Below are 23,663 nucleotides of genomic sequence, written 5' to 3'. Positions count from 1 at the left end.
TTAAGTTGGCCACGCCGATAGTCGAGCCATGAGAGTAATCTCTCCGATATTCGGACAAGGATGAGTACTCATCCTCTCACACCCCAAGATTGTCTTCTTCATGCGTGGATCATCTTGTTGAACAAGAACATATCTTTCTCGCTTTCTCTACAAAAAAAGGAAAAAAGACAACAAAGAAGAAAGCACAAGAAAAAAAGAAGAAGTTACCTTCACGTCAATGCTTTTGAGTCCACAAAACTAGACTCAATAGAGGTTGCGAATACTACAAATTGATGTTTAGAGGGGAAGAACATACGTCTATATATACACATATGGGAAGGCATCGGACAATAAATTTGACGATGTGGGATATTGCAATTGTTTTTCGAGTCGGATTCGGCTACTGCTTGTGTCTTCGAAGAAGAATTTGACTAGTAAAGGCGGCAACAGAAATTCATTTCCAATATGGAAATCGAGTACGCATGTTTATCTCCAGGAATCTTATTAGAAACGAAGAAGACTACTTTGCAAAGAATATAAATTGCCAACAAATTTGTTTTGGACAGTAATTACGTGAATGTAATGAGACTACTACAAACTTCAATCATTATGGTTTTGTTTTATTCAAATATGAATTATCATTGATACTGTGAAGGCAAAGTGCAAGTTAGTTGTGGAAATTATCCCGTTCGAAGCTCTAGTTTGACACCTGTGTTTGGGGCTTCACTGACACTTCAAGGCTTTGTCGTTAATAAGTTTATGCTCCGACAATACTTGAAGTAGGGGTATTTATAGGCATATAAATTTTAAATCCATAAAATAATTTGAATTATATTTTAAATTCAAGATATATTAGTCCAAATAAATACTATGGGCTAATATAATTGAATTAATTATATAAGTCCAATACAAGTGGGTTAAATAAATAAGTCTTAATTCATTGGGCTAAAGTGATGAGCCCACTTCATTACGCCCAAAATATCATCTTTCTAGAGGCCCAGTTTGGTGCCACGTGTCAAATGATGTGGCGCGCCAAGTCAAACGGAAAAGCCAATAGGATCATGCCACATGTCAAAATGACAAGGCATGTCCAGTCACACTGAAAGGCCAATAAAATCGTGCCACGTGTGCAAGTGACATGTTCTGGCCAATCAAATGCGGTCATGTCACACTTCAATTTGGCTAGTCGGAAAGAGTTTGTTTTTACCATGACTCCTTCCTTCCACAACTATAAATAGGGGTGTTCATAACTCAGAAAAACCACCAGAAGTTATAACAAGAAGCAAGAAAGAGCTCGTGGATCAAACGCTACAAATTCCTCCGTAAGTTTCAAGCTTCAAGTTCAAGTTCAAGAAATCAAGTTCAAGCTCAAGAACGAAGAAGAAATCAAGTTCAAGCTCAAGAACGAAGAAGAAATCAAGCTCAAGTTCAAGAACGAAGAACAAATCAAGGTCAAGTTCAAGCTCAAGAACAAGATCATCGTTCAAGGCAACAAGTACATATTCAAGATCAAGCTCAAAGGCCCTTGAATTTATTTGCTACTGAAAAGAAGAATCAGAGGATTCATAGAGATTGTAACACTCAAATATTCGAAATCAAATACTACGATTGTTGCGATATTTTTCGGTCTTGATTTTATTTTCTCGACGTAATTTATTGTCAACAGTGTGATGTATATAGTTTTGAGTCGAATACTTTTAAAATGACTCTCAAAAAGAGAATCGTTACATAAATGCAGTACGATTCGATCAATATTAAAGCAACTCCAATAATGTTGGAAGGGAGTTAATCAATCATAATTTTACACAAGAATAGAGGAACTGATGACATACATTTTTGTGGGGATAATATTTTAAACTATGAAGCAACTCAGACATCGGCTGAACTAAATCTCAATTATGTTGCCTTACGGTAAAATTAATTATCCAAATTTATTACGGTATTGGAAGCAATACATACACTTTTTATATTTTATTTTTCTATTAGTGCTAGCAGTTGCCATGCTAAATTAGATAAGAAGGGAGGATGGATTCTTCTCTAATGGCTCAGGTATGGACTATGACTTTTTAGCCCGTTGTTGATATTTATGTCTCTCAAAGTGTATGAGCCAATTGATTGAGCAACCGATAGGATCGGTATATATGTGTCAATTAGAATGAAATAGATTTGGATAGGGTAAACATATACAGGAATATAATTGCACTATTTGGGATTACTATTTACACAAAATAAAGTGAATTACAAAAATCATAAGGTAAAATTCATTTTAAGAAGTACAATATATTTAAAGTAGTTTAACATTTATTTAATTATAATATACTAATGTTAACTATATCCCAAAAGTATCATTTAAATTGTTAAAAAAAGTAGCTTTAATTATGTGGTTAAAATTGAGGTGACATTAAAATTGTTGAGCAAATTACGATCCAACTGTTTTATATGTTGGTAACTCCCAAAAGTTAGAATATATTGGTTGTCAATAAATCATCATGTGTGTATATATTAATTTATCATTGTGAAATTTTAGGTTGGTAGAAGTTGATGTTGATGTGAGAAATTATTATGTTGAGATAATAATATAATATATTTTTATAATTTAAATTAAGATATTACTAAATGTATTTTTATTAGTTATTACACTATTTAGTATTATTTCACCCAGTTTCAATTTTGATGAGATTGTTTGAATTTAGTTGTTACTGATATACTGTCTCTTTCCTTCTTCTTGTGCCGAGGGTCTATCGGTAATAGCCTCTCTATTCCTCCGGAGTAGGGGTAAGGTCTGCATACACACTGCCCTCCATATACCCCACTTGTGGGATCTCACTGGGTTGTTGTTGTTGTTTGACTTGGCATGAAGTTTAAAAACGAAAAAGAAAACTTTTGAAACTTGTGGTCCTAAAAGCTTTGTGGGGCCGTGATAGTTGTATGAGTGTAAGAGCTTCTCATTACGGGTAAAATGGGTAAAATAAAAAATTTAAAGTTAAATGTGTCATTCTTTTGGAATAGACTAATAAGAAAAATACTTTATGTAAATTGAAGGAAAGGAGTATTTATTTTTGAATCATATTGTATTTTTATTTGTTTGTATCACCGACTATATATGGGGTTAAGTTTATTCCAGTGTTTTAAAAGGCGAGGGCGTGACGCGAGGCATTTTACTTAATACGGGGCGAGGCGAAAGCCTCGAGACATGGGGCGTAAGCCCCACGGATCTTTAATTTTTTAAATTTATGAATTAATAATATAGTATTATAACACAATAAAATATAAAAGATGCATTAAAAGTTCAAGAAAACTAAAAAAAATTAAAAAAACTCATATAAAATAAAATATTTAGCATGTTTTACAAGTATAAATCAGTACTTTAAAAGGCGAGGGCGTGAGGCGGGGCGTTTTACTTAATACGGGGCGAGGCGAAAGCCTCGAGACATGGGGCGTAAGCCCCACGGATCTTTAATTTTTTAAATTTATGAATTAATAATATAGTATTATAACACAATAAAATATAAAAGATGCATTAAAAATTCAAGAAAACTAAAAATAAATAAAAAAACTCATATAAAATAAAATATTTAGCATGTTTTACAAGTATAAATAATACTACTGTTAAAGTTACTATGAAATATAAATTAACTCCAACCTATTAACTTTCAATCAATTAAAAATTATAATTTCTTAAAAAATATTACCAAACTGCATATATTACCTCTTTAAAAGTAAATACACAATAAATTTTTTAATACCGTAATTTAAAATATTACTCCTTCATGAATAATATAAAATTATTTTTAAATAGTAAAATAAAAAATGTATGATAATTTTGAGAGACACAGATTTAAGACATGAAGATCTATCATGTAAAGATACAAATTTTGGTTATCTATTTTTAGAAGAAATATTCACCCATACGATGTTCTCAATTAGTAAATATGTATGCAATAATATGTTTTGTTATTTGAGTTATTCACAATTTTCATATTTCTATGAGATAAAAATACTTTTAATCATTCATTTGTTAAATAATTTTGAGAGTTAACAATACAAATTAGTGAATTCAACACATGATTTATATAGGAACTGTTGGACGAGTCCCGAGCTTTGAGCGTTAGGCGTGTTTAGGGCGCACCGTCGGGCGTTTGGGGGCGTAAGCCTCAGAGAACTAAGCCTCACACATGAGTCTCAAGGCGTTTTGATAGTGGCTCGCCCCGGGGCGAGCCCCGAGGTGAATCCCAGAAAAGCCTTTTAAAACAGTGGTTTATGCCAATAGTTATTCATATAATTTATTCTTCTTAATTTATAGAATATAGTAGGATCATAATATTATCCGCACATTATGCGGGTACTAATACTAGTTTATATAAAGGCAAGAAAATGTTCTATCTCTATCAGCTCTGCTTCTCCACTTTTAGTGACTTTGACGACGTCAAGGACTCTTTCTAGCAGATTTTTTTGAATCTTTCAAATTACTCTTCTTTCTTATATAAAGAGCTTTAGAAGTAAATCACAACATTAATTTTAAGGCAAGAAACTTTTTATATCACTTTCAAATTTCAATCAAAGTTTAAATGTTTTTCATTATGCTAGCATATAGGGTGTGTTTGGTACGAGGGAAAATGTTTTCTATGAAAATTATTTTCTTAGAAAATATATTCAGGAAAATGAGTAGTTTTATCACTTATTTTTTCTTGTTTGGTTAGTAAGTGCAAACCTTTTTCCGGAAAATATTTTCTAGTATTTGGTTAGAGTGCAGAAAATATTTTTAGGTAAATAATTTTTTATACTACACTCCTCACCCCCTTGCCCCAAGTCCCTATGTTTCATGTGCTCTCTCCCTCCCTCCTCCTTCCCCCCCCCCCCCCCGCGCCAAATACTCAATATTTTCATGACTCTATTTTCTTCAAGAATTTAATTATTCTTCTAAAAATTCACACAAACCCAAAGGTACTGATGTGTTGTTTTACTTTTTTACGAAAAAAAAAGTTGATATTTGTGCACCGTAACTTTTAAAAAATATTCTTTTTTTGGTTGAAAAAGAAAGTACTATTTCTACAATTATGAAAATAAAGTACTCATTTTGTTGAAATGAAAGAAAATAATTTTTCTACATCACGAAAAGAAAATACGCATTTTGTTGAAACGAAAGAAAATATTTTTTCTACGTCATGAAAAGAAAATACTCTTTTTGTTGAAATAAAATACTTTTTACTACATCATTTTGTTTAAACATCATGAAAAGATTTTTTTTTGTTAAAATTAAAAAAAAACATTTTTATATCGTGAAAAGAAAATACTCATTTGTTGAAAAAAAAAATGCTCTATTTATAACATGAAAAGAAAGTACTATTAATAATATTTCTATTTAGGGTGGGGCGAGGGTAGGGTAGGGTGTGGGGGTGGATCGGTGGGGATAGGAAATGGGGGAAGGTTGGAAAATAGTTTTGGAAAATATTTTCTCTTCTCTTGATAGGGAAAATATTTTTCTCCAATTGAAGGAAAATGAGTTCATGAGAAAAATATTTTCCAAAACACTTAAGCCAACCAAACATGAAAAAACTAGAAAATATTTTTTGAAAATACCAAACACACCCTAGCATTTTAGTTTTTCAATTCGAGTATTATGCTTATTATGTTTATTACTAGTTTTCGGAAACGTGCGTTGCACGTTTATCTCATACTGATTAATACAAACATTTTAAAAGTATTATTATAAGTGTGCGATAGAAGTTCAAAAGGAAAAAATACATGTTCAAGCTGATGAATGTGAACCTATTCAAATCATACTGAAAAATAGCTTTTGAATTCTTATACTTTATCAAGTATTCAACTTGACAGAATTCTTCTTTTTATATATCAACAACACATAATTTATATGTAAATTTGAGCAAAATTGGCTATGTTTGTAAATGTTTCACATTTTAAGGTTCTGCCTTCTTTTTAAGAAATTTTAGCCTCCTTTTTATACCCGCATACATATTAAGAAGTCTTTGTTGAATGAAAGTAGTGCTTTGTAGAAATTGTACAAAAATTCGATCAATTTATATTTCTTCAACCCGGTATTTTCAGTTTTGTATTTCTTCTCAAGTACTGTCCACAATTCTTTTGACGTCTCCACGCCACTGTAGACATTATATAAATTGTCCTCCAGTCCGCTAAGAACATAATTCTTGCATAGAAAATCAGAATGCTTCCACGCCTCAATCACGAGAAAGCGTTCATTCTCTGGATTTTTTTCGGGCAGAACAGGAACATCTTGTATTAGTATTTGATAACATTTCTGATAATATTTACTATTAACAAACAAAAATTAATCAATCAATTAATCATTTGACCGATTAATCAATCAATTAATCATTTGACCGATTAAGACCATTCTCTAGTGCTAGTAGTTCTGCCAGCAAAGAAGATGCCGTTGTTATTTCTAAAGGCTCCTCCTATCCCTTCATGCAAAGTGATGATAGGCTATAATTGCATATTTTAGTCGCTTATTACACTCTAATCTGCTTTTAAGAAAGCACCATCAATATTAAGTTTGACTGTATTGTGATGAGGCTTAGGCCAACCAATCTCTATTCTGATTTTGGTTTGTTGGAGGGGATTTCTTTGTGTGAAGAAATTATATTCCCATGATTGATGAAGAACTTGTGTTGCACAAAGATCTAGGTCTAGGTTATTAAAATTGTTATTATTTCTATTTTTCCAAAGGTTCTAAATGGCAAACGGGAGAATATTGGGCAACATGCAAAATTAAAAGACTATATGTTACTATTTCTGTTTCAAAAGGAAGAACGAAATGCTGTAAGGGTCTTACCTCTTGCAAAATCTCTCGCTGCTTATATTTTTTGGTATCTTGTTCAAAGGGAAAAGCTACATGATGCCCTCGTTTTGCAGCTGATACAGTGGTTAGATAATTGATGTGCACTTTTATAGTGTGAATTACACTTTTATAGTGTGAATTAAACTTTTAGTAAAAAGACTGCAAAAATATTTCTATTATCATAGAAGATCAAAGAAAGAAAACTGAAATGTGCTGACTACCTGCATTACATCTACCGTGGAAGATGGAAAAAAAAAAACTGAAAAAATATTTCTAGCATGGTATTATTTGTAAGAAAAGGTACCGTTTCATAATATCCCAATTAAATGTCAAATTTCATTTTCCAATTCAATTCACAGCAGGTGAAAGTGCTTTGGTCGTGCTAAAAAATGCTTTTCAATTCACATGTTCAATAGGTATACCCTACCATTTAATAGTATCAAATGGCCAATTCTTACCCAAAATAAATAAATTAAATGGCCAATTTCAATTTGCATTTTATCCGTTCACAAATTCACATAACAACCACAGTTTTACCATTTAATAGGATACTAATTAAATGTCCAGCTTCATTTTTCAATTCACATATTTGCACGTTAATTGCATCTATAATTTGCCATTTAATAGGTTCCCAATTAAATGGCCAACTTTATTTTTGAATTCACAAGTTCACGTAGCAGTATGTCAAATAAAATCAAAATAATATTATTTTAAGGTAGAGGGTTATTTGGTCATTCAGTTTTTAAGGCGATTTTAGTAAAATAACGTTCCCTAAAAATCTTCACACTTATATAATATAGTATGATGATAAAGAGCATATTGATGTATCTTTCGAGTTCTTTTAATGGAATATTTATTATTTCTTAATAGTTCAATGTCTATATTGGTAATCTATTATTGATATTTTGTTTGTGGTACTCTTCGCCAACTTCCTATCTCTACAATATCATGCTTCATTGACACGGTACAAACAAACAACTAAGGCTTAATTCCAAACTGTTATAAATTATTGTCAAAGTATTCTCTTTCGTTTTAACAGTTTATATATGTTGTTTTCTGCACGCGAATTCTATCAAAATGTCAAGAAGTAATGTCACAAAAAAATGTTATCTAGACCAAAATGTCACAAAAAAATGTTATCTAGACCAACCACAAAAAATTCTATCAAAATGTCAAGAACTAATGTCACAAAAAAATGTTATCTAGACCAACCACAACCATGTATCTACAAGGTATCTCATATATGGAGATAGTATGAAAATGAGTTTTGTAGCATGAAAATCCATTTTGTTGGTGGTAGACTGGTAGCATTGAGAAAATTTTCTCTTTACAATCTCTTTCAATTACTTGGCAGGGGAATGAGTCAAATTTGCTCCTCGAAAACCAAATGTTGTACTTACAAGTTATGCACAAATTGTATACTTATGTTAACAACACAACTTTTTTTCTATAGCTACTTGAACCAATCGTTATTCACGAGTGACAGTAGCAAGTGACAGAGCTAGAATTCTCACTAAGGGTTTAATATCTATTACGTATATATTATATATAAAAATTAACCATGTAAACATTTTGCCCAGTGACGAAACTAGGAATTTATCCAAGGGTATTCAATTTGAAAGAAGTGGAAAAAAAAATCTCCTACAAAGGGTGTTCAATATATGTTATATATCTATAAAACGTAATATTTTATTTATATACACAATGCAATATATTTTGACCACCCTTATAACCATGTGACTTCGCCACTGATTTCGCCTCTACTTCCACTCCTAACAGTAGCAGCGCAAATTGATAAGACGAAAACTTTCTTCCATATTATCTTATGGTGGTTATGGATGATATTTGTTTGATTCTTACAAAATTATAATTGCTCAGTATATATGAAATGAAAACTTGAAAATCTTTTAGAGAATCCAATTTATGCAATTGCTTTACGATTTTACAAATCTGATTGGAAGTATATCGTTTGAGTTTCAATTTCAAAATCATAAATTTCAATACTAATAATGTGACAAATATACTCATTCGTGTGTTTCTGACTATATATGTCATGCTTACCCTTTTTTTAATAATTTTTTTTCTTTAATTATATGAACAAATGTTCTTTTCTTAAAATTTTGTATTAAATAATATAGGTCACATGTCACGACCCAATTCTATTATAGGTCGTGATGGCGCCTAACACCATTATTAGGCAAGCCAACACTGATCAATTTAGGGATTTCCGATTTAAATAAATTTATTAAGTGAATAACATTTTCCTCATCTTTAAAAGATTTAGAAATTTGCAGATATAAAATATTTAAACTGAAGCAAATGAGTGCAAATCGAAATTATGAAAACAAATCCAAAATCATAAGTCTACTAATGTGTGTGCCAAGACCTGGTGTCACAAGTATATGGGCACTTTAGTAGAATATACAAAAGAATACTAGTCTACTGTCTAAAATGTAATACACTAGAAAATATAACAAAAGGAAGACTTCGGCTGCTGCAGGATGACTCGGAAGGACAATTGACTGTGTAGTATCGAAGCGTGGATCAGATATGCGCGCCAGGCTGGTAACCAGATGCACCTATCTCAGATCCTATACAATTAAGTACAGAAGTGTAGCGTGAGTACATAAATAATATGTGCCCAATAAGTATCTAGTCTAAGCTCGAAGAAGTAGTGATGAGGGATCGACTCCGACACTTACTAAGAGCCAATTATAATAATATGAAACTCAAATTGAAGGCATGATATATAAAGATAACAATATAACACAGAATAAGAAATAACTAAACAATCATTTTACCATATTTTAAAAACCAAATCACTTCCTTCATTTAAAACCAAGGCCATCTCAATTTAAGTGGATTAATACTAAATGTAAAAATGGACTTCCAGTTCTATTATCACATACAAACTCCGCCGAGGACGTACGACCCGATCCAACATAAATATAAATTGTGCACTGCCGAGGATCGAACGGCCCGAACCATAGATGCATCTATTAACCTGCCGAGGCGAAGGGCTCACTTTCATGAGAGTAGTGGAAAGAATCACCCCGCTCGCGGAATATACTTGCGAAGCAGTCAAATATAAATTTATCAATAAATCATAACTTTTCTCGATTCTTTTCAAATAAAGGAAATTCAACTTGAAGCTTTTGAAATCTTAAAATCCTCAACTTAGTTCCATTCGATACCGTTAACAAATAAAATCAAATAACGGTGCTCACAAAGCATGGTGTAAGCCTAAAACTACCCGGACATAACAGGAATAGTAGCTACGGACTCTCATCACTTCGTACGTACGTAGCCCCCACAAATAACAACACATGTTAATTTAGTTCACCTAAGGGTAAGTTCCCTCTTACAAGGTTAGAAAAGAGACTTACCTCGTCTCAAAGCCTACTTCCTAGTTTAAGAATGCACTCAAACCTCCAAATTTGATGTCAGACGACTCGAAACTAATCAAATATTATGTAAATAAATCAATTTATGCTCAAAAATTCATATCCCAACTATTAAAGTGATTAGCCAACTCTAAATGCAAGATTCCTAAAATTCACCCCGGTCCCACATGCCCGGATTCCGAAACTTTTCAAAGAAAGTTGTTACTCATAACCTTAGGAACATAAATATATGATTTTCACTAAGTTCCATAACCATTTTCGTGATAAAATCCCATTTTTATCAAAAACCTAGGTTTTCACCTAAACTCATGATTTTCATTGATTTACATGTTATAATCTACCCATAAACTATGTATTTTACTCACATTGGATAGAAATTACTTACCACACAAAGCTAGATCGAAATCCCATCCTTAAGAGCTCTCAAATTGCCCAAGAGTGTAATAAATGACCCTAAAATGCCTAAGTCTCGTTTTTAAAACTCACTGCCCACCTGCCTCCTTCATCGCGAACGCGGGAGGGGCCTCGCGTTCGCGAAGGCATACGGCTCAGGCCCCCTGGAGACATTACATCGCTAACGCGACCAAGGCATCGCGAACGCGGAAGCTGGCTTGGCCTACCCTTTGCGAACACGAGGGCTGATTCGCGAACGCGAAGAACAAATCAGCAGCCCAGGCTCCTCTACACGAACGCGTAGAAAAAATTCCCCCAGTCCCAATTTATTCTACACGAACGCGAGGGTCCCTCTGCATTCGCTAAGAAGGAAACCAGAACTGTATTTTCTAGTTTTCTATACTTTGCTCCGAGGGATCCGAAACTCACCCGAGCCATTCGGGACCCCGTCCAAAGGCACCAAAAAGTCTGAAAACATGATGTGGACCTGCTCCAACTCTCGAAACTCGAAAATCATCAACAGAACTAAGAATAGCACCCTAAAACCAACTTGAATCAACATATGTACTTCAAGTTTTCCAAATTACTCCGTGTGCGCCGAATCACACTTAGACTACTCGGAATGATACCAAATTTTGCATGCAAATCTTAAATCACCATACAGAACTATTCCCGATCTCGAAATTTCATTCAGACCTCGATATCATCAAAACTCGCTCCATACCAAATTTAAAGAACTTCAAAATCTTTCAAGAACCAACTTTCACTATTGGGTGCCAAAACACTCCCGGGCCATCCAAAACCCGATCCGAATATACGCCCAAGTCCGAAATCATCATACAAACCTATTATAACTGACAAATCTCAATTCCGAGGTCGTTTACTCAAAATATTGACCGAAGTCAAACTGGCCTTTTAAGTCAACCTTAAGGAACCAAGTGTTCCGATTTCAACCCGAATTCTTTCAAGTCCCGAACTAACCATCCCCGTAAGTCATAAATTAGTAAAGCAAGTACGAAAATTCTTATTTAGGGAAACGGAGTTTTAGAAAGCAAAACGACCGGTCAGGTCGTTACATCACACGTGCAACGCCATAACTAGTTACTTATATACAACTAGTTACTAGTTACTTATAGTATCTTGGTCATATCGTTGATGTCCCCAACATTAGAGAATCTAGGGGAGTTTTTAGATTCGTTAGAACCTTTTACAATGCAAGTCGATGCTTCTAGGTGAGGGCTAAGTGCCATTTTAGTCCAGGACTATCACTTCATTGAATACTCACGTCAAGGTCTCAGTATTGATCTTTTGACAAGTATTACTAGTAACCTTCTGCCGATGGTAATTTATCCGATTAAATGATGGAGATCGATTTTCCACCCTCTGTTCTTTTCTTCTCCATCTGTCATAATAATATTACCAGGTATCAGACTTGACCACCTTTTAGTTTTAAGTTCAAAAGTATAAATATTGTTAAAAAGAAATTGTGACGCGGTTGAGTGTTAAGAGGAGAAACATTGACGCTTCTGTTAGGAGGTGTGAGAGGACGACCATAGCGGGTTTGAGAAGAGGTCGATGCAGACATAATAAGTACATGGGAGAGGTGATTAGGCACGACATGGTGCGACTTCAGCTCACTGAGAACATGAGCCTTGATAGGAGGGTGTGGAGGTTAAGGATTAAGGTAGAAGGTTAGTAGGTAGTTGAGAGTTTTCTCCTTTCTTACCATTAGGACTAGCAGCACGCATGCACTTTTCTATTTATCAGATTTATTGCATCATGTTGTTTAGTTTGTTTCAGCTATCGGTTTCTCCTGTTGTTACTATTTTGGTGCTACTTATTCTTCTTGAAAGTACAAGAGGGGGTGAATTGTAACTGTTAAAACTTAACCGCTTATTAGTTGATTGATTAATCGAGTAGTCAACTAGATATAATAACTTAACAATTATAATGACAGAAAGTAAATTGTAGAAGGTAAATGCAGGAATTAAAGACACCATGATTTTATACTGGTTCGAATTCAATGTGAATCCTAGTCCAGTCCCCTTGGGTTGCAAGGGAGTTCTCTTTCAGTAGATATGTTTCTCCGAGTACAGTTGAAGTGAATTGACAGCACAGTTTCTCTAGCATTAATTCGTTACTTTTTTATACAATGTCTCACCAGTGTTATGCTTTTCTTTTTTTCTCTGACTTGTACACAGCAGATCCTAGTGAACTACAATGTTTGTTTGCAGTAGAATAAAGAGAGTGGTTTTTGGTTCGATCAAAGTATATCTGACTAGGGTCTAAGGCTGGGTATAAATACTTTGATGATGATCGAGGCTTGAAAACATAAGAGATTTGATCCTTGGAAAGATATTGATTCTTTCCAAGAATAAGATAGCTAGCCGTTGCTTTTCCTTGATGTCCTTCCTTCAGCAGATGTATGTAATGAAGGCTTGCTCCTTGATTGTTGGTTCTTCCAAAATTAGTCGCGTACCGATCTTTACAGAATCTTCGATCTTCCGGAATGCTGCCCTTGATTCGTGCCTTAAGTTTAGGCTTGCTTGATTCTCTCCATCGCAGCTGGTCGATACTCTTTGCTGATTGATTGGCTGATTGGATTCTTTCTAGATTTGCGAGTCCTTTCCTTAGGCGTCCAGATTTGCTGATTGTATTATAATCTTTGCTGATTGATTTCTTTCCTTAGTCATCAGGATTGACTCCAGTAGTCTTGTAGTATCTTCTTGATTCCTTATAATTGATTTCCTGCATATGTATATTATTTGCATCATTAAAACTGGATCTAACACTTCTCTCCCCCCTTTTTTCCCCCTCTCTCTTTCTTGTTCTTCTCTCTTTTTCTCTTTCTGCTTCTTGTTCTTACTCTTTTTCTTCTTTTTCTCCTTCCTACCTTTCTAAGGCAAAGGTCTATTAGAAACAACCTCTCTACCGGGTATATGGGATTATACCGGATATGTTTTTTGTTGTTGTTATTGTTGAGTGTTCTTTCGATCCAACATTGCAATTTGTCACAGAACAACTCACTTGTTCAAAAATTTGAAAAACTTAGTCTAGTTAGAGCTTCCAAGTTTTAAAGGATGGATTATGAAAGTAACTTGGAGTTTTAATGAAAATGAATTTTTAGTGTCTCCAACTAGAACCACTGGTATTAATTAGAATGGCCAGCTAATTCAATTTGGTCAATGCCTAAGTTAATAGGGATCTCTAACTAAGATGGCAGAGAAAAGGTGTTGGAAAACATCAGGTGAACTTTGGAATTCCATACCCTTAGCAATCTGGTGGTCAATCTAGAGAGAGAGAGAAATGCGAAAAAATTTTAAACAAAAAAGAATTTGTGATAACTATTAGTTACAGATGTATCGCTTTGTTAATATGCTAACACAAAGGATTTAGAGGCCTTGCTAAATATTTTGAGCTCATTACACAACTTGGAAAGGCCTTCTGTATTTCGGGCGTGCCATTAAAGGGCATTAATTACATAGTTTTTGGTGCAATATGAACTTGAACATTAGTGTGTAATCTGATTATGGCATAGCACAAACATGCTTTTTGGTGTATAAAGTAGTTTATACTTATGATTTTTAATTGTTGATTTCATTAAAATATATTGCTTTAACTAATATTGCATAATGGTGACATCATAGAATTTTATTCAGTCTTTTTCTGAATGATAGGAGAAAATGATGGAGTATAATTAGACTAATGTAAACTCTAGCAGTTGGAAAAGGTAGGAAGAAAATATAAAGCTCCATTCTAGCTGTCATATGGTGGGTCATTTGGAAAGAAGAAATTTGAGATGTTCTGAAAGCAAAAGAGAGAACATATACAAGCTGAAGTACAATACTGTATTCATCTTAAATAGCTCAAATGACATAGGCAATCAAGCATCAATCCTGAGCCGATGTTCTAATTCCACCTAGTGGCGACTATTGACAATCTGGAGCTTGATCTTTTTGAGTGCTGAAAGAGCATCTTCCATATTGATTCTTGCATCAGGTATCACTACAGTGCAGCTCAAAGCTAATTCCACGATAGATAACATACACTGCATCTTTGTGTTGGGTTTTTCATCCCCTGGCTGCACTAAATTAGCATCCACCACCTTATGTATTCCACTTGGAAAAGAATCACTAACCCACTGTCGTATACTCAAGTCTCCAGTAAACATTTCATCACTTGGTCGCATTCTTGTAAACGTCTCCATCATCAGGATGCCAAAACTATAAACATCGCAGCTCGTGGATACTATTCCATCTTGGCCATACTCTGCAATTTAAGTAAAAGATAATTAGAAAATCTTCCTAGCTATCTTGGAATATTCTAAAGTTGTGGTTACCAATCTATATCCAAGAGAAAGAACTAATGTTTTGGGTACTCTAAGGATATGAGGAAGCTTTAAAAGTTATAATACCTGGAGTAATGTATCCAATGGTTGCAATTGTCCTAGTTTGAACAAAAGCGTCTCCTGCACCTAACAATTTTGCAATGCCAAAATCGCTGACATGGCCAACCATTTCTTGATCTAGCAAGACATAGCTTGGCTTCAAGTCACAATGCACAACTGGTGTTGAATAGCCACTGTGGAGATAGTCCATTGCAGATGCAACATCTATCATTATATATATTCTCTGCAACATGTCTAAGAATAAGTTATAACTGTATAACCATTTTTCAAGTGTCCCATCCGGCATGTATTCCAATACTAATGCTCTGAAATCAAGGTAGGAGCAACTAGTGATGACTTTAGTAAGATTTCGATGGCGGAGGTTCCTTAGCATCTCACGTTCGGTGTCAAAACTTTTGAATGCACCCTCTAATTGCACATTGAATACCTTTGCTGCAAAAAGAGTACCATCCTTAAGCATCCCTTTATAGACCATGCTGAAACTTCCACTACCAAGCAAGTTGCTTTTACTGAATCCTTCTGTTGCTTGTTCAAGTTCATAATAGGAAATCCTTTCATGCCCTTTTACCAGAGACAGACCTGCTTGACCTGCATTCTTTTTTTTCTTTCGCAATCTTAAAAAAACATATGCAAGGGCTAATGCAAGAAATAGCAGGCCCACTCCCAAAAGGACATACAAAGCCGAGATTGCTTTTTTCCTCTTTGACCTCTTAGTAGATTTGACGACACATGGTGACACATGAAACTTAGAATCGCCACAAAGAGCATCATTGAACAAGAAAGATTGACATGTGGTATTTGCAAAAGGACCTCCAGTGGGAATCTCTCCACTGAGTTTATTGAATGAGATGTCAGATATTTGAGATTTATAAGAGCTTCTAGTGACTTTGGAATCTCACCACTAAGATTGTTAAAAGACAAATCCAAGACTTCCAAGGCCAACATTTTGCCAAATGAATCAGGAATAGGCCCGTTTAATATATTATGTGCTAGAGAAAGTTTAATCAATTTATCAAGACCCCCTAAAGTGTTAGAAATCTTACCAGAAAAATTATTGTTTGATAGATCAATGAGTGTTGCAGCCTTTAAATTTTCAATCTCTAGAGGAATATGCCCACTTAATAGATTGGATGAAACATTGAACTCCATCAAATCTTTAAGGCTCCCCAAGCTTGTAGGTAATCTTGAATTAAGCCTGTTGTAAGCTAAATAAAGATTCCTCAAACTGGTAACGTTCCCTAAGCATGGTGGCACTGAACCAGAAAAATGATTTCCTGACAAATCTAATGCACCAAGACTCTTTAAATTGCAGATAACATTTGGTATGGTTCCTTCTATCTTGTTTCCATATAGGTAAAGTTCTTGAAGTATCAACATGTCTTGGACAGTTTTAGGAATATGTCCAGCCAACTCATTGTTTTGCGGACTCATCCTTGTCATTCCAGTAAGATTACCAATTTCTTCAGGAATGACGCCCTTCAGTTTACAACCCTGTCCTTCAAAAATTTGCATAGCAGAAAAATTTCCAACTGATGCAGGAAAAACACCATCCAACGGATTCTCAGCAAAACTGAGGACCCTTAATTTCCTACAGTTTGTCAAAGATGTCAGGAAGCTCATTGCTGAATCACTGGAAAAATCGTTCCACTGCAAGTTCAGCATCTCAAGGTATTCTAAGTTACCGAGGGACTCAGGAATTGGACCTGTGAACCTATTGTCTCCGAGATCAAGCCCTCTGAGTCTTGAAGAATTTGAGATAGAAGCAGGGATAAAACCACTCATCTGATTATATGCACAATTAATTTTTTCTATGCTGGGCATTCCATGGCCTAAATCTGATGGTAGAGTACCTGAAAGCCTGTTTTGTTCAAGTGCTAGGTTCTGCAGTGCTGACATGTTGAAAATGCTTGCAGGGATAGAACCAGTAAACTCATTCTGGTATAATGACAGTGTTTGTAGTTTCTTAAGATTACCTAGCTCCACAGGTATCTCTCCTGTCAAGTGGGGAAATATATCAATACCTATTTGGTGGAAGAGAAAAAAAATTAGCAAATTTCAGATTTCTTGTAAGGAAATATCATACTACCTCCCAAGTGTTGTACTCCAAGATATAATTCTGTAAGATCTGTCAAGTTGGCTAACTCTCTTGGTACAGTTCCAATGAACTTATTTTTGGACAATATCAAGCTTTCTGCATTTTTCTAAGTTTGGTGGAATAACGCCATCTAGGTAGTTGTTTGAGATGGCAAGCACTTCCAAGTCTGGAAGATGGTCGCATATAGTTGTTGGAAGCTTACCAGTAAGATTGTTGCTGGTAAGAATAATCTTTTCCATTGTCGTAATGTTAAAGATTGATGGTGGTATAGAGCCAGTAAGCTGGTTCTCTTGCAGGTATAATGAAGTCAGGTAACGAAGAGCACCGAGTTCTTGAGGGATCTCTCCTGTCAAGTGGGGAAATATACGAGTACATTCAGCAGCGAGAGAGTAAAAAGGAAGAAGATTTCTGATTTCTCGTAAGGAAATATCATACTACCTTCCAAGTGCTGTCCTCCAAGAGCTAATCCTGTAAGAGATGTTAAGTTGCCTAACTCTCTCGGTACAGTTCCAGTGAAGTCATTATTAGACAATGACAAGATTTGAAGCTTTATGCATTTTTCTAGGTTTGGTGGAATAATGCCATCTAGGATGTTTTCTGAGATGTAAAGCCCTTCCAAGTTTGGAAGATGATCACATATAGTTGTTGGAAACTTACCAGTAAGATTGTTTTTGGAAAGAGCAATGGTTTGCATTGTTGTAATGTTAAAGATTGATGGTGGTATAGGGCCTCTAAGCTTGTTATCTTGCAGATCTAGGATAGTCATATAACAAATATCGCCAAGTTCTCGAGGGATCTCTCCTTCGAGATAATTTCCAGACATACTCAACTCTTTCAGCTGTGTTAGATTGGAACGGGAAGATGGGATTCCTCCGAAAAACTGGTTTCCGAATAGGTAAACAAAGCGAAGGTTTGATAACAAACTTAAAAATGATGGAATAGCACCAGTGAAGTTATTTTTTGAGCAACGAAACATTTTCAACCTCTGCAAATGAGCCAATTCTTCTGGAAACTCCCCATGGAAATTGTTGTTGCTGATGATGAGGGAAGTGAGAAATGAAAGGTTTCCAAGGTGTGGAGGAATAGTACCATGAAATTGCATGCTAGAAATGTCCAAAGCTGCGATTCTATGGTGGCGAGAGTTGCAAGTGATTCCAATCCAGCTGCATACTGGGCTGGAAGAAGACCAGTTAGTTGCTAAGATGTTGTTAGGATCAACAGAAATGTGAGATTTCAAGGCAAGAAGGGCTGCTTCATCAGTGCTGATACTGGGAAACTTAGCCAGTGAAGTATGGTGATGAAGCAGTAGGAAAACTGCTAGAGCAAAGAGAAGATTGCAACTTGTTAGCATAAGCATAAGAAGGAGGTTTCTCCTTTTTCTAAAACAAGAATGAACAATGCAAAATCTTGGATGATCTATTTAATGATATCAAATTCACTGGATACTAACATACTGCTGGTAGTCTTTGGAGTGACAATATCAGAGTGGAAGTCAGTCAACCGCTGATGGGATATTTTTGACTGGTTGTGAGTTGTGGCTGTTGAATTATATGTCAAATTTCCATCCCAAATCGGTGGGTTAAGGAGTTGGTGGAAAACTATTTCCTATAAAAGAAGGCTTAATGTTTAGGATTTAAATACACCTCTCATTTGCCTTCTCATCTGTTTAAGGTATTTGTATCTTCTCTCTTTAGTATTATTTCACTTGTATTTTTGGAGTGGAATAAAATATTGGTTGTGTCCGAGGAGTAGGCAAAATTAGCCGAACCTCGTAAATTCTGGTGTTCCCTTTATTGTTGCTTTATTGTCTTATTTATTATTTGGTGGCTGTCATAATTTTTGGTATAGTAGTTGTGACTTATTCACACTATATACATTTGGCTTCCGCAACAATTGGTATCAGAGCCAAGGTACTGTCTAAGTATGCTCTGTGGTTGCAGCATAGTCTGATCTTCCACATCAGAAAAGATTTATCTTGGTAACTGAGTCAAGGTTCTGTCTGAGTATGCTCTGTAGTTGCAGCTTAGTCTGATCTTCTACATCAGAAAGGAAATAATCTTGATTTGTGTCGTCAGCTATTAAATAATATTTGTGTCAAATATGGGAGACAATAAACAAGAAGAATCTACATCAAGTGTCAACAATACGTCATCATTGGCATCTTCGCTTATGACAAGAATTGTGTCAAATGCGAAATTTGCGGTAGAAATTTTTGACGGGTCCGGACATTTTGGGATGTGGCAAGGCGAGGTTCTAGATGTCCTTTTTCAACAAGGGCTAGATCTGGCCATTGAAGAAAAGAAACCAGATGTTATTGGAGAAGAAGATTGGAGAATTATCAACCGTGTTGCTTGCGGTACCATTCGATCCTACCTTGCTAGAGAGCAGAAATATCCATACACAAAGGAAACTTCTGCAAGTAAATTATGGAAAGCACTGGAGGATAAATTTTTGAAGAAAAACAGTCAAAATAAATTGTACATGAAGAAGAGACTGTTTCACTTCACCTATGTTCCTGGTACCACGATGAATGAACATATCACCAGTTTCAATAAGTTGGTCACAGATTTGCAAAATATGGATACAACTTATGATGATGGTGACTTGGCCTTGATGTTGTTGGCGTCACTTCCTGATGAGTACGAGCACCTTGAAACTACTCTACTCCATGGAAATGACGAAGTTTCTCTCAGAGAAGTTTGTTCGGCTTTGTACAGCTATGAACAAAGAAAGCGAGAAAAACAGAAGGGCGGAGAAGGAGAAGCACTGTTTGTGAGGGGTCGTCCTCAAAATCAAACGAGGACAAAGAAGGGAAGATCCAAGTCAAGATCCAGACCCAGCAAAGATGAATGTGCCTTTTGTCGAGAAAAAGGGCACTGGAAGAAAGACTGTCCGAAGTTGAAGAATAAGGCCAAATATAATAATGGAAAGGCCATTATGGATTCAAATGTAGCTGATTGTGATGATTCAGACTTCTCATTAGTTACAACAGAGTCATCAACATCATCAGACATATGGTTGATGGACTCGGCTTGTAGCTATCATATGTGTCCCAACAGGGACTGGTTCGTGGATTTTCAAGAATGAGAATATGGAATCATTCACACAGCGGATAACAACCCTCTTACCTCATATGGGATTGGTTCAATACGATTAAGGAACCACGATGGAATGATCAGAACATTAACAGATGTTCGATATGTACCAGACTTGAAGAAGAATCTCATCTCTGTGGGAGCCCTTGAATCAAAAGGGTTCAAAATCATTGCAGAAAATGGAGTGATGAGAGTATGCTTAGGTGCACTAGTGGTAATGAAGGCTAATCGGAAGAACAATAATATGTACCGCTATCATAGTAGTACAGTTATTGGGACAGCGACAGTGACATCCAGTGACGACAAAGAGGCAGAAACAACCAAGCTATGGCACATGCGCTTGGGACATGCTGGAGGAAAATCCTTGAAAACTCTATCAGATCAAGGATTGTTAAAAGGAGTCAAGGCTTGCAACTTGGAGTTTTGTGAGCATTGTGTTAAAGGGAAACAGACAAGGGTTAAATTTGGTACAGCGATCCATAATACTAAAGGCATTTTGGATTATGTACACTCTGATGTTTGGGGTCCTTCCAAAACACCTTCATTGGGTGGGAAGCACTATTTTGTAACCTTTGTTGATGATTTTTCCCGAAGAGTATGGGTGTATACAATGAAGAGCAAAGATGAAGTGTTGGGAATTTTTCTCAAATGGAAGACGATGGTGGAGAATCAAACAGGCAAGAGGATCAAGTGTATTCGCACAGACAATGGAGGTGAATACAAAAATGATCATTTCAATAAGGTCTGTGAAAATGATGGCATCGTCCGACACTTCACTGTCAGACATACACCACAACAGAATGGAGTGGCAGAACGTATGAACCGGACCTTGCTGGAGAAGGTACGGTGTATGTTGTCCAATGCTGGCTTGGGCAAAGAATTTTGGGCTGAGGCAGTTACATATGCATGCCACCTCATTAATCGCTTACCATCTGCTGCTTATTGATGGCAAGACACCATTTGAAAAATGGTATGGAAAGCCTGCTGTAGATTATGACTCTTTGCACGTGTTTGGCTCAACTGCATATTATCATGTGACAGAGTCAAAATTGGATCCAAGGGCAAAGAAGGCTATTTTTATGGGAATTACTTCTGGAGTCAAAGGATATCGCTTATGGTGTCCTATGACAAAGAAAGTAATATTCAGCAGGGATGTTACCTTTGATGAATCTGCTATGGTAAATAAGGTAACAGAAGATACCAAACAAAATAAAGGTGCTTCTAAGCAGGTGGAGTTTGAGGGAAAATTTATTTTTCCTACACAAGAAGCAGAGGAGGAAACAAATGAAGATTACCCTCTGGAAGGAGAGCCAGTAGAGGAGATTCCAACTCAGGAACCTCAACAACAACTTGAATCAATAGCAACCAGCAGGCCAAAAAGAACAATAACGAAACCTGTTCGTCTCATAGAGACGGTTGCTTGTGCAACCTCAATTGTAGCTGATGATGTTCCTACCACTTATAAAGACGCTGTCCAAAGTTCAGAAGAAGATAAGTGGAGGATTGCCATGAATGATGAAATACAGTCCCTTCATCAGAATCATACATGGAGATTGGCCAATCTCCCGAAGGGAAAGAAAGCAATTGGGTGCAAATGGGTATTTGCAAAGAAGGAAGGATTTCCTAACCAAGTAGATGTTCGCTACAAAGCAAGATTGGTGGCCAAAGGATATGCTCAAAAAGAGGGAATTGATTACAATGAAGTGTTTTCTCCAGTTGTAAAACATTCCTCCATTAGAATTATGTTGGCTTTGGTAGCACAATTGGATTTGGAACTAGTTCAGATGGATGTAAAAACTGCGTTTTTACATGGAAACTTGGAGGAGGAAATCTACATGACTCAGCCAGAAGGATTCAAAGTTGCTGGAAAAGAAAATATGGTGTGCAAACTTGAAAAATCGTTGTACGGATTGAAACAATCTTCTAGACAATGGTACAAGCGATTTGACGAGTTTATGTTGCGGCAAGGGTACAAGAGAAGCAAATACGATCATTGTGTGTATTTGCACAAGCTTAAAGATGGTTCCTTTGTATATCTTCTCCTATATGTTGATGATATGTTGATAGCTTCCAAGAATTCTGAAGAAATTGATAAGTTGAAGATTCAACTGAAGAAGGAGTTTGAGATGAAGGATCTTGGCGAGGCAAAGAAAATTCTTGGCATGGAGATAATTAGAGATAGACGTTCAAAGAAACTCTGTTTATCTCAAAAGGAATATTTGAAGAGAGTACTTCAACGTTTTGGCATAGATGACAAGACTAAGCCAGTTAGTACTCCACTTGCTTCCCATTTTAAGCTAAGTACTACTATGTCGCCAATGGATGAAGCTGAACGAGAGTATATGTCAAAGGTACCATACGCAAATGCTGTTGGTAGCTTGATGTATGCAATGGTTTGCACAAGGCCTGACATTTCACAAGCTGTTGGAGTTATTAGCAGATATATGCACAATCCAGGGAAGGAGCATTGGCAAGCTGTGAAGTGGATTCTACGGTATATTCATAATACTGTAGATGTCGGGTTAGTTTTTGAGCAGGAAGACAATCAGTCTGTAGTTGGATATTGTGACTCAGATTTTGCGGGTGATCTGGACAAACGAAGATCAACTACTGGTTATGTGTTTACTTTTGCAAAGGCACCAGTTAGTTGGAAGTCTACTTTGCAGTCAACAGTTGCTTTGTCTACAACAGAGGCAGAGTACATGGCTATTACAGAGGCTGTGAAGGAGGCAATTTGGCTTCAAGGATTGCTAAAGGAGCTTGGTGTTGAACAAAAAGGTATCACAATTTTTTGTGATAGTCAAAGTGCTATTCAATTAGCGAAGAACCAAGTTTATCATGCAAGGACGAAGCACATTGATGTTCGGTATCATTTTGTACGAGAAATCATAGAAGAAGGTGGAGTCACAGTGAAGAAAATTCATACTACAGAGAATCCTGCTGATATGCTGACAAAGGTGGTGACTGCGATCAAGTTTCAACATTGTTGAACACTGAAGATTGAAGATGAAGACACAACCAAAATTTGTTACCGAGAGAAAATTGAAGATGTGGAATTTTGCCAAGGTGGAGATTTGTTGAATTATATGTCAAATTTTCATCCCACATCGGTGGGTTAAGGAGTTGGTGGGAAACTTTTCCCCTATAAAAGAAGGCTTAATGTTTAGGATTTAAACACACCTCTCATTTGCCTTCTCATCTGTTTAAGGCATTTGTATCTTCTCTCTTTAGTATTATTTCACTTGTATTTTTGGAGTGGAATAAAATATTGGTTGTGTCCGAGGAGTAGACAAAATTAGCCGAACCTCGTAAATTCTGGTATTTTTTTATTGTTGCTTTATTGTTTTATTTATTATTTGGTGACTATCATAATTTTTGGTATAGTAGTTGTGACTTATTCACACTATATACATTTGGCTTCCGCAACAGTGGCCACAGGTCTGTTTCCATTTTGAGTGCAAGTCAGTCAACT

The 23,663-nt window shown here is 35.8% G+C and overlaps 2 protein-coding genes across 2 annotated transcripts; both read right to left on the bottom strand.

The window, feature by feature from the left end:
* LOC104232011 (receptor kinase-like protein Xa21) lies at window positions 1-16,897 on the bottom strand. The gene is made up of 5 exons (XM_009785105.2): window positions 15,679-16,897; window positions 15,008-15,589; window positions 14,531-14,862; window positions 1,287-1,517; window positions 1-147 (listed from the first exon to the last, which is right to left on the bottom strand). Exons 1-5 carry the CDS (start codon window positions 16,895-16,897, stop codon window positions 1-3), a joined length of 2,511 nt encoding a protein of 836 aa, XP_009783407.2.
* LOC104232012 (receptor-like protein kinase) lies at window positions 14,349-18,456 on the bottom strand. The gene is made up of 4 exons (XM_009785106.2): window positions 17,535-18,456; window positions 17,088-17,442; window positions 15,008-16,995; window positions 14,349-14,862 (listed from the first exon to the last, which is right to left on the bottom strand). The coding sequence occupies exons 1-2, from the start codon at window positions 18,451-18,453 to the stop codon at window positions 17,168-17,170; spliced, it is 1,194 nt and encodes a 397-aa protein (XP_009783408.2). The 5' UTR covers window positions 18,454-18,456; the 3' UTR covers window positions 14,349-14,862; window positions 15,008-16,995; window positions 17,088-17,167.
* Window positions 18,457-23,663: the final 5,207 nt, after the last annotated feature.

This window comes from Nicotiana sylvestris, chromosome 2 (genome assembly GCF_000393655.2).
Source record: "Nicotiana sylvestris chromosome 2, ASM39365v2, whole genome shotgun sequence".
In the NCBI taxonomy this organism is placed as follows: Eukaryota; Viridiplantae; Streptophyta; class Magnoliopsida; order Solanales; family Solanaceae; genus Nicotiana; species Nicotiana sylvestris.
The sequence above is the reverse complement of the archived record's forward strand: the minus strand, read 5'-3'. Positions and strand labels throughout refer to the sequence as shown.

Coding starts and splice junctions, on each gene's coding strand:
- LOC104232011 (XM_009785105.2), bottom strand. CDS start 16,897: ATGTCAGCACTGCAGAACCTAGCACTTGAACAAAACAGGCTTTCAGGT. Junction 14,863..15,007: donor CATTGGATACATTACTCCAG/GTATTATAACTT, acceptor CTTAAATTGCAG/AGTATGGCCAAGATGGAATA. Junction 148..1,286: donor CTTACGGAGGAATTTGTAGC/GTTTGATCCACG, acceptor CTTTTTTTGTAG/AGAAAGCGAGAAAGATATGT.
- LOC104232012 (XM_009785106.2), bottom strand. CDS start 18,453: ATGCTTATGCTAACAAGTTGCAATCTTCTCTTTGCTCTAGCAGTTTTC. Junction 17,443..17,534: donor TGGAGGACAGCACTTGGAAG/GTAGTATGATAT, acceptor CCCACTTGACAG/GAGAGATCCCTCAAGAACTC.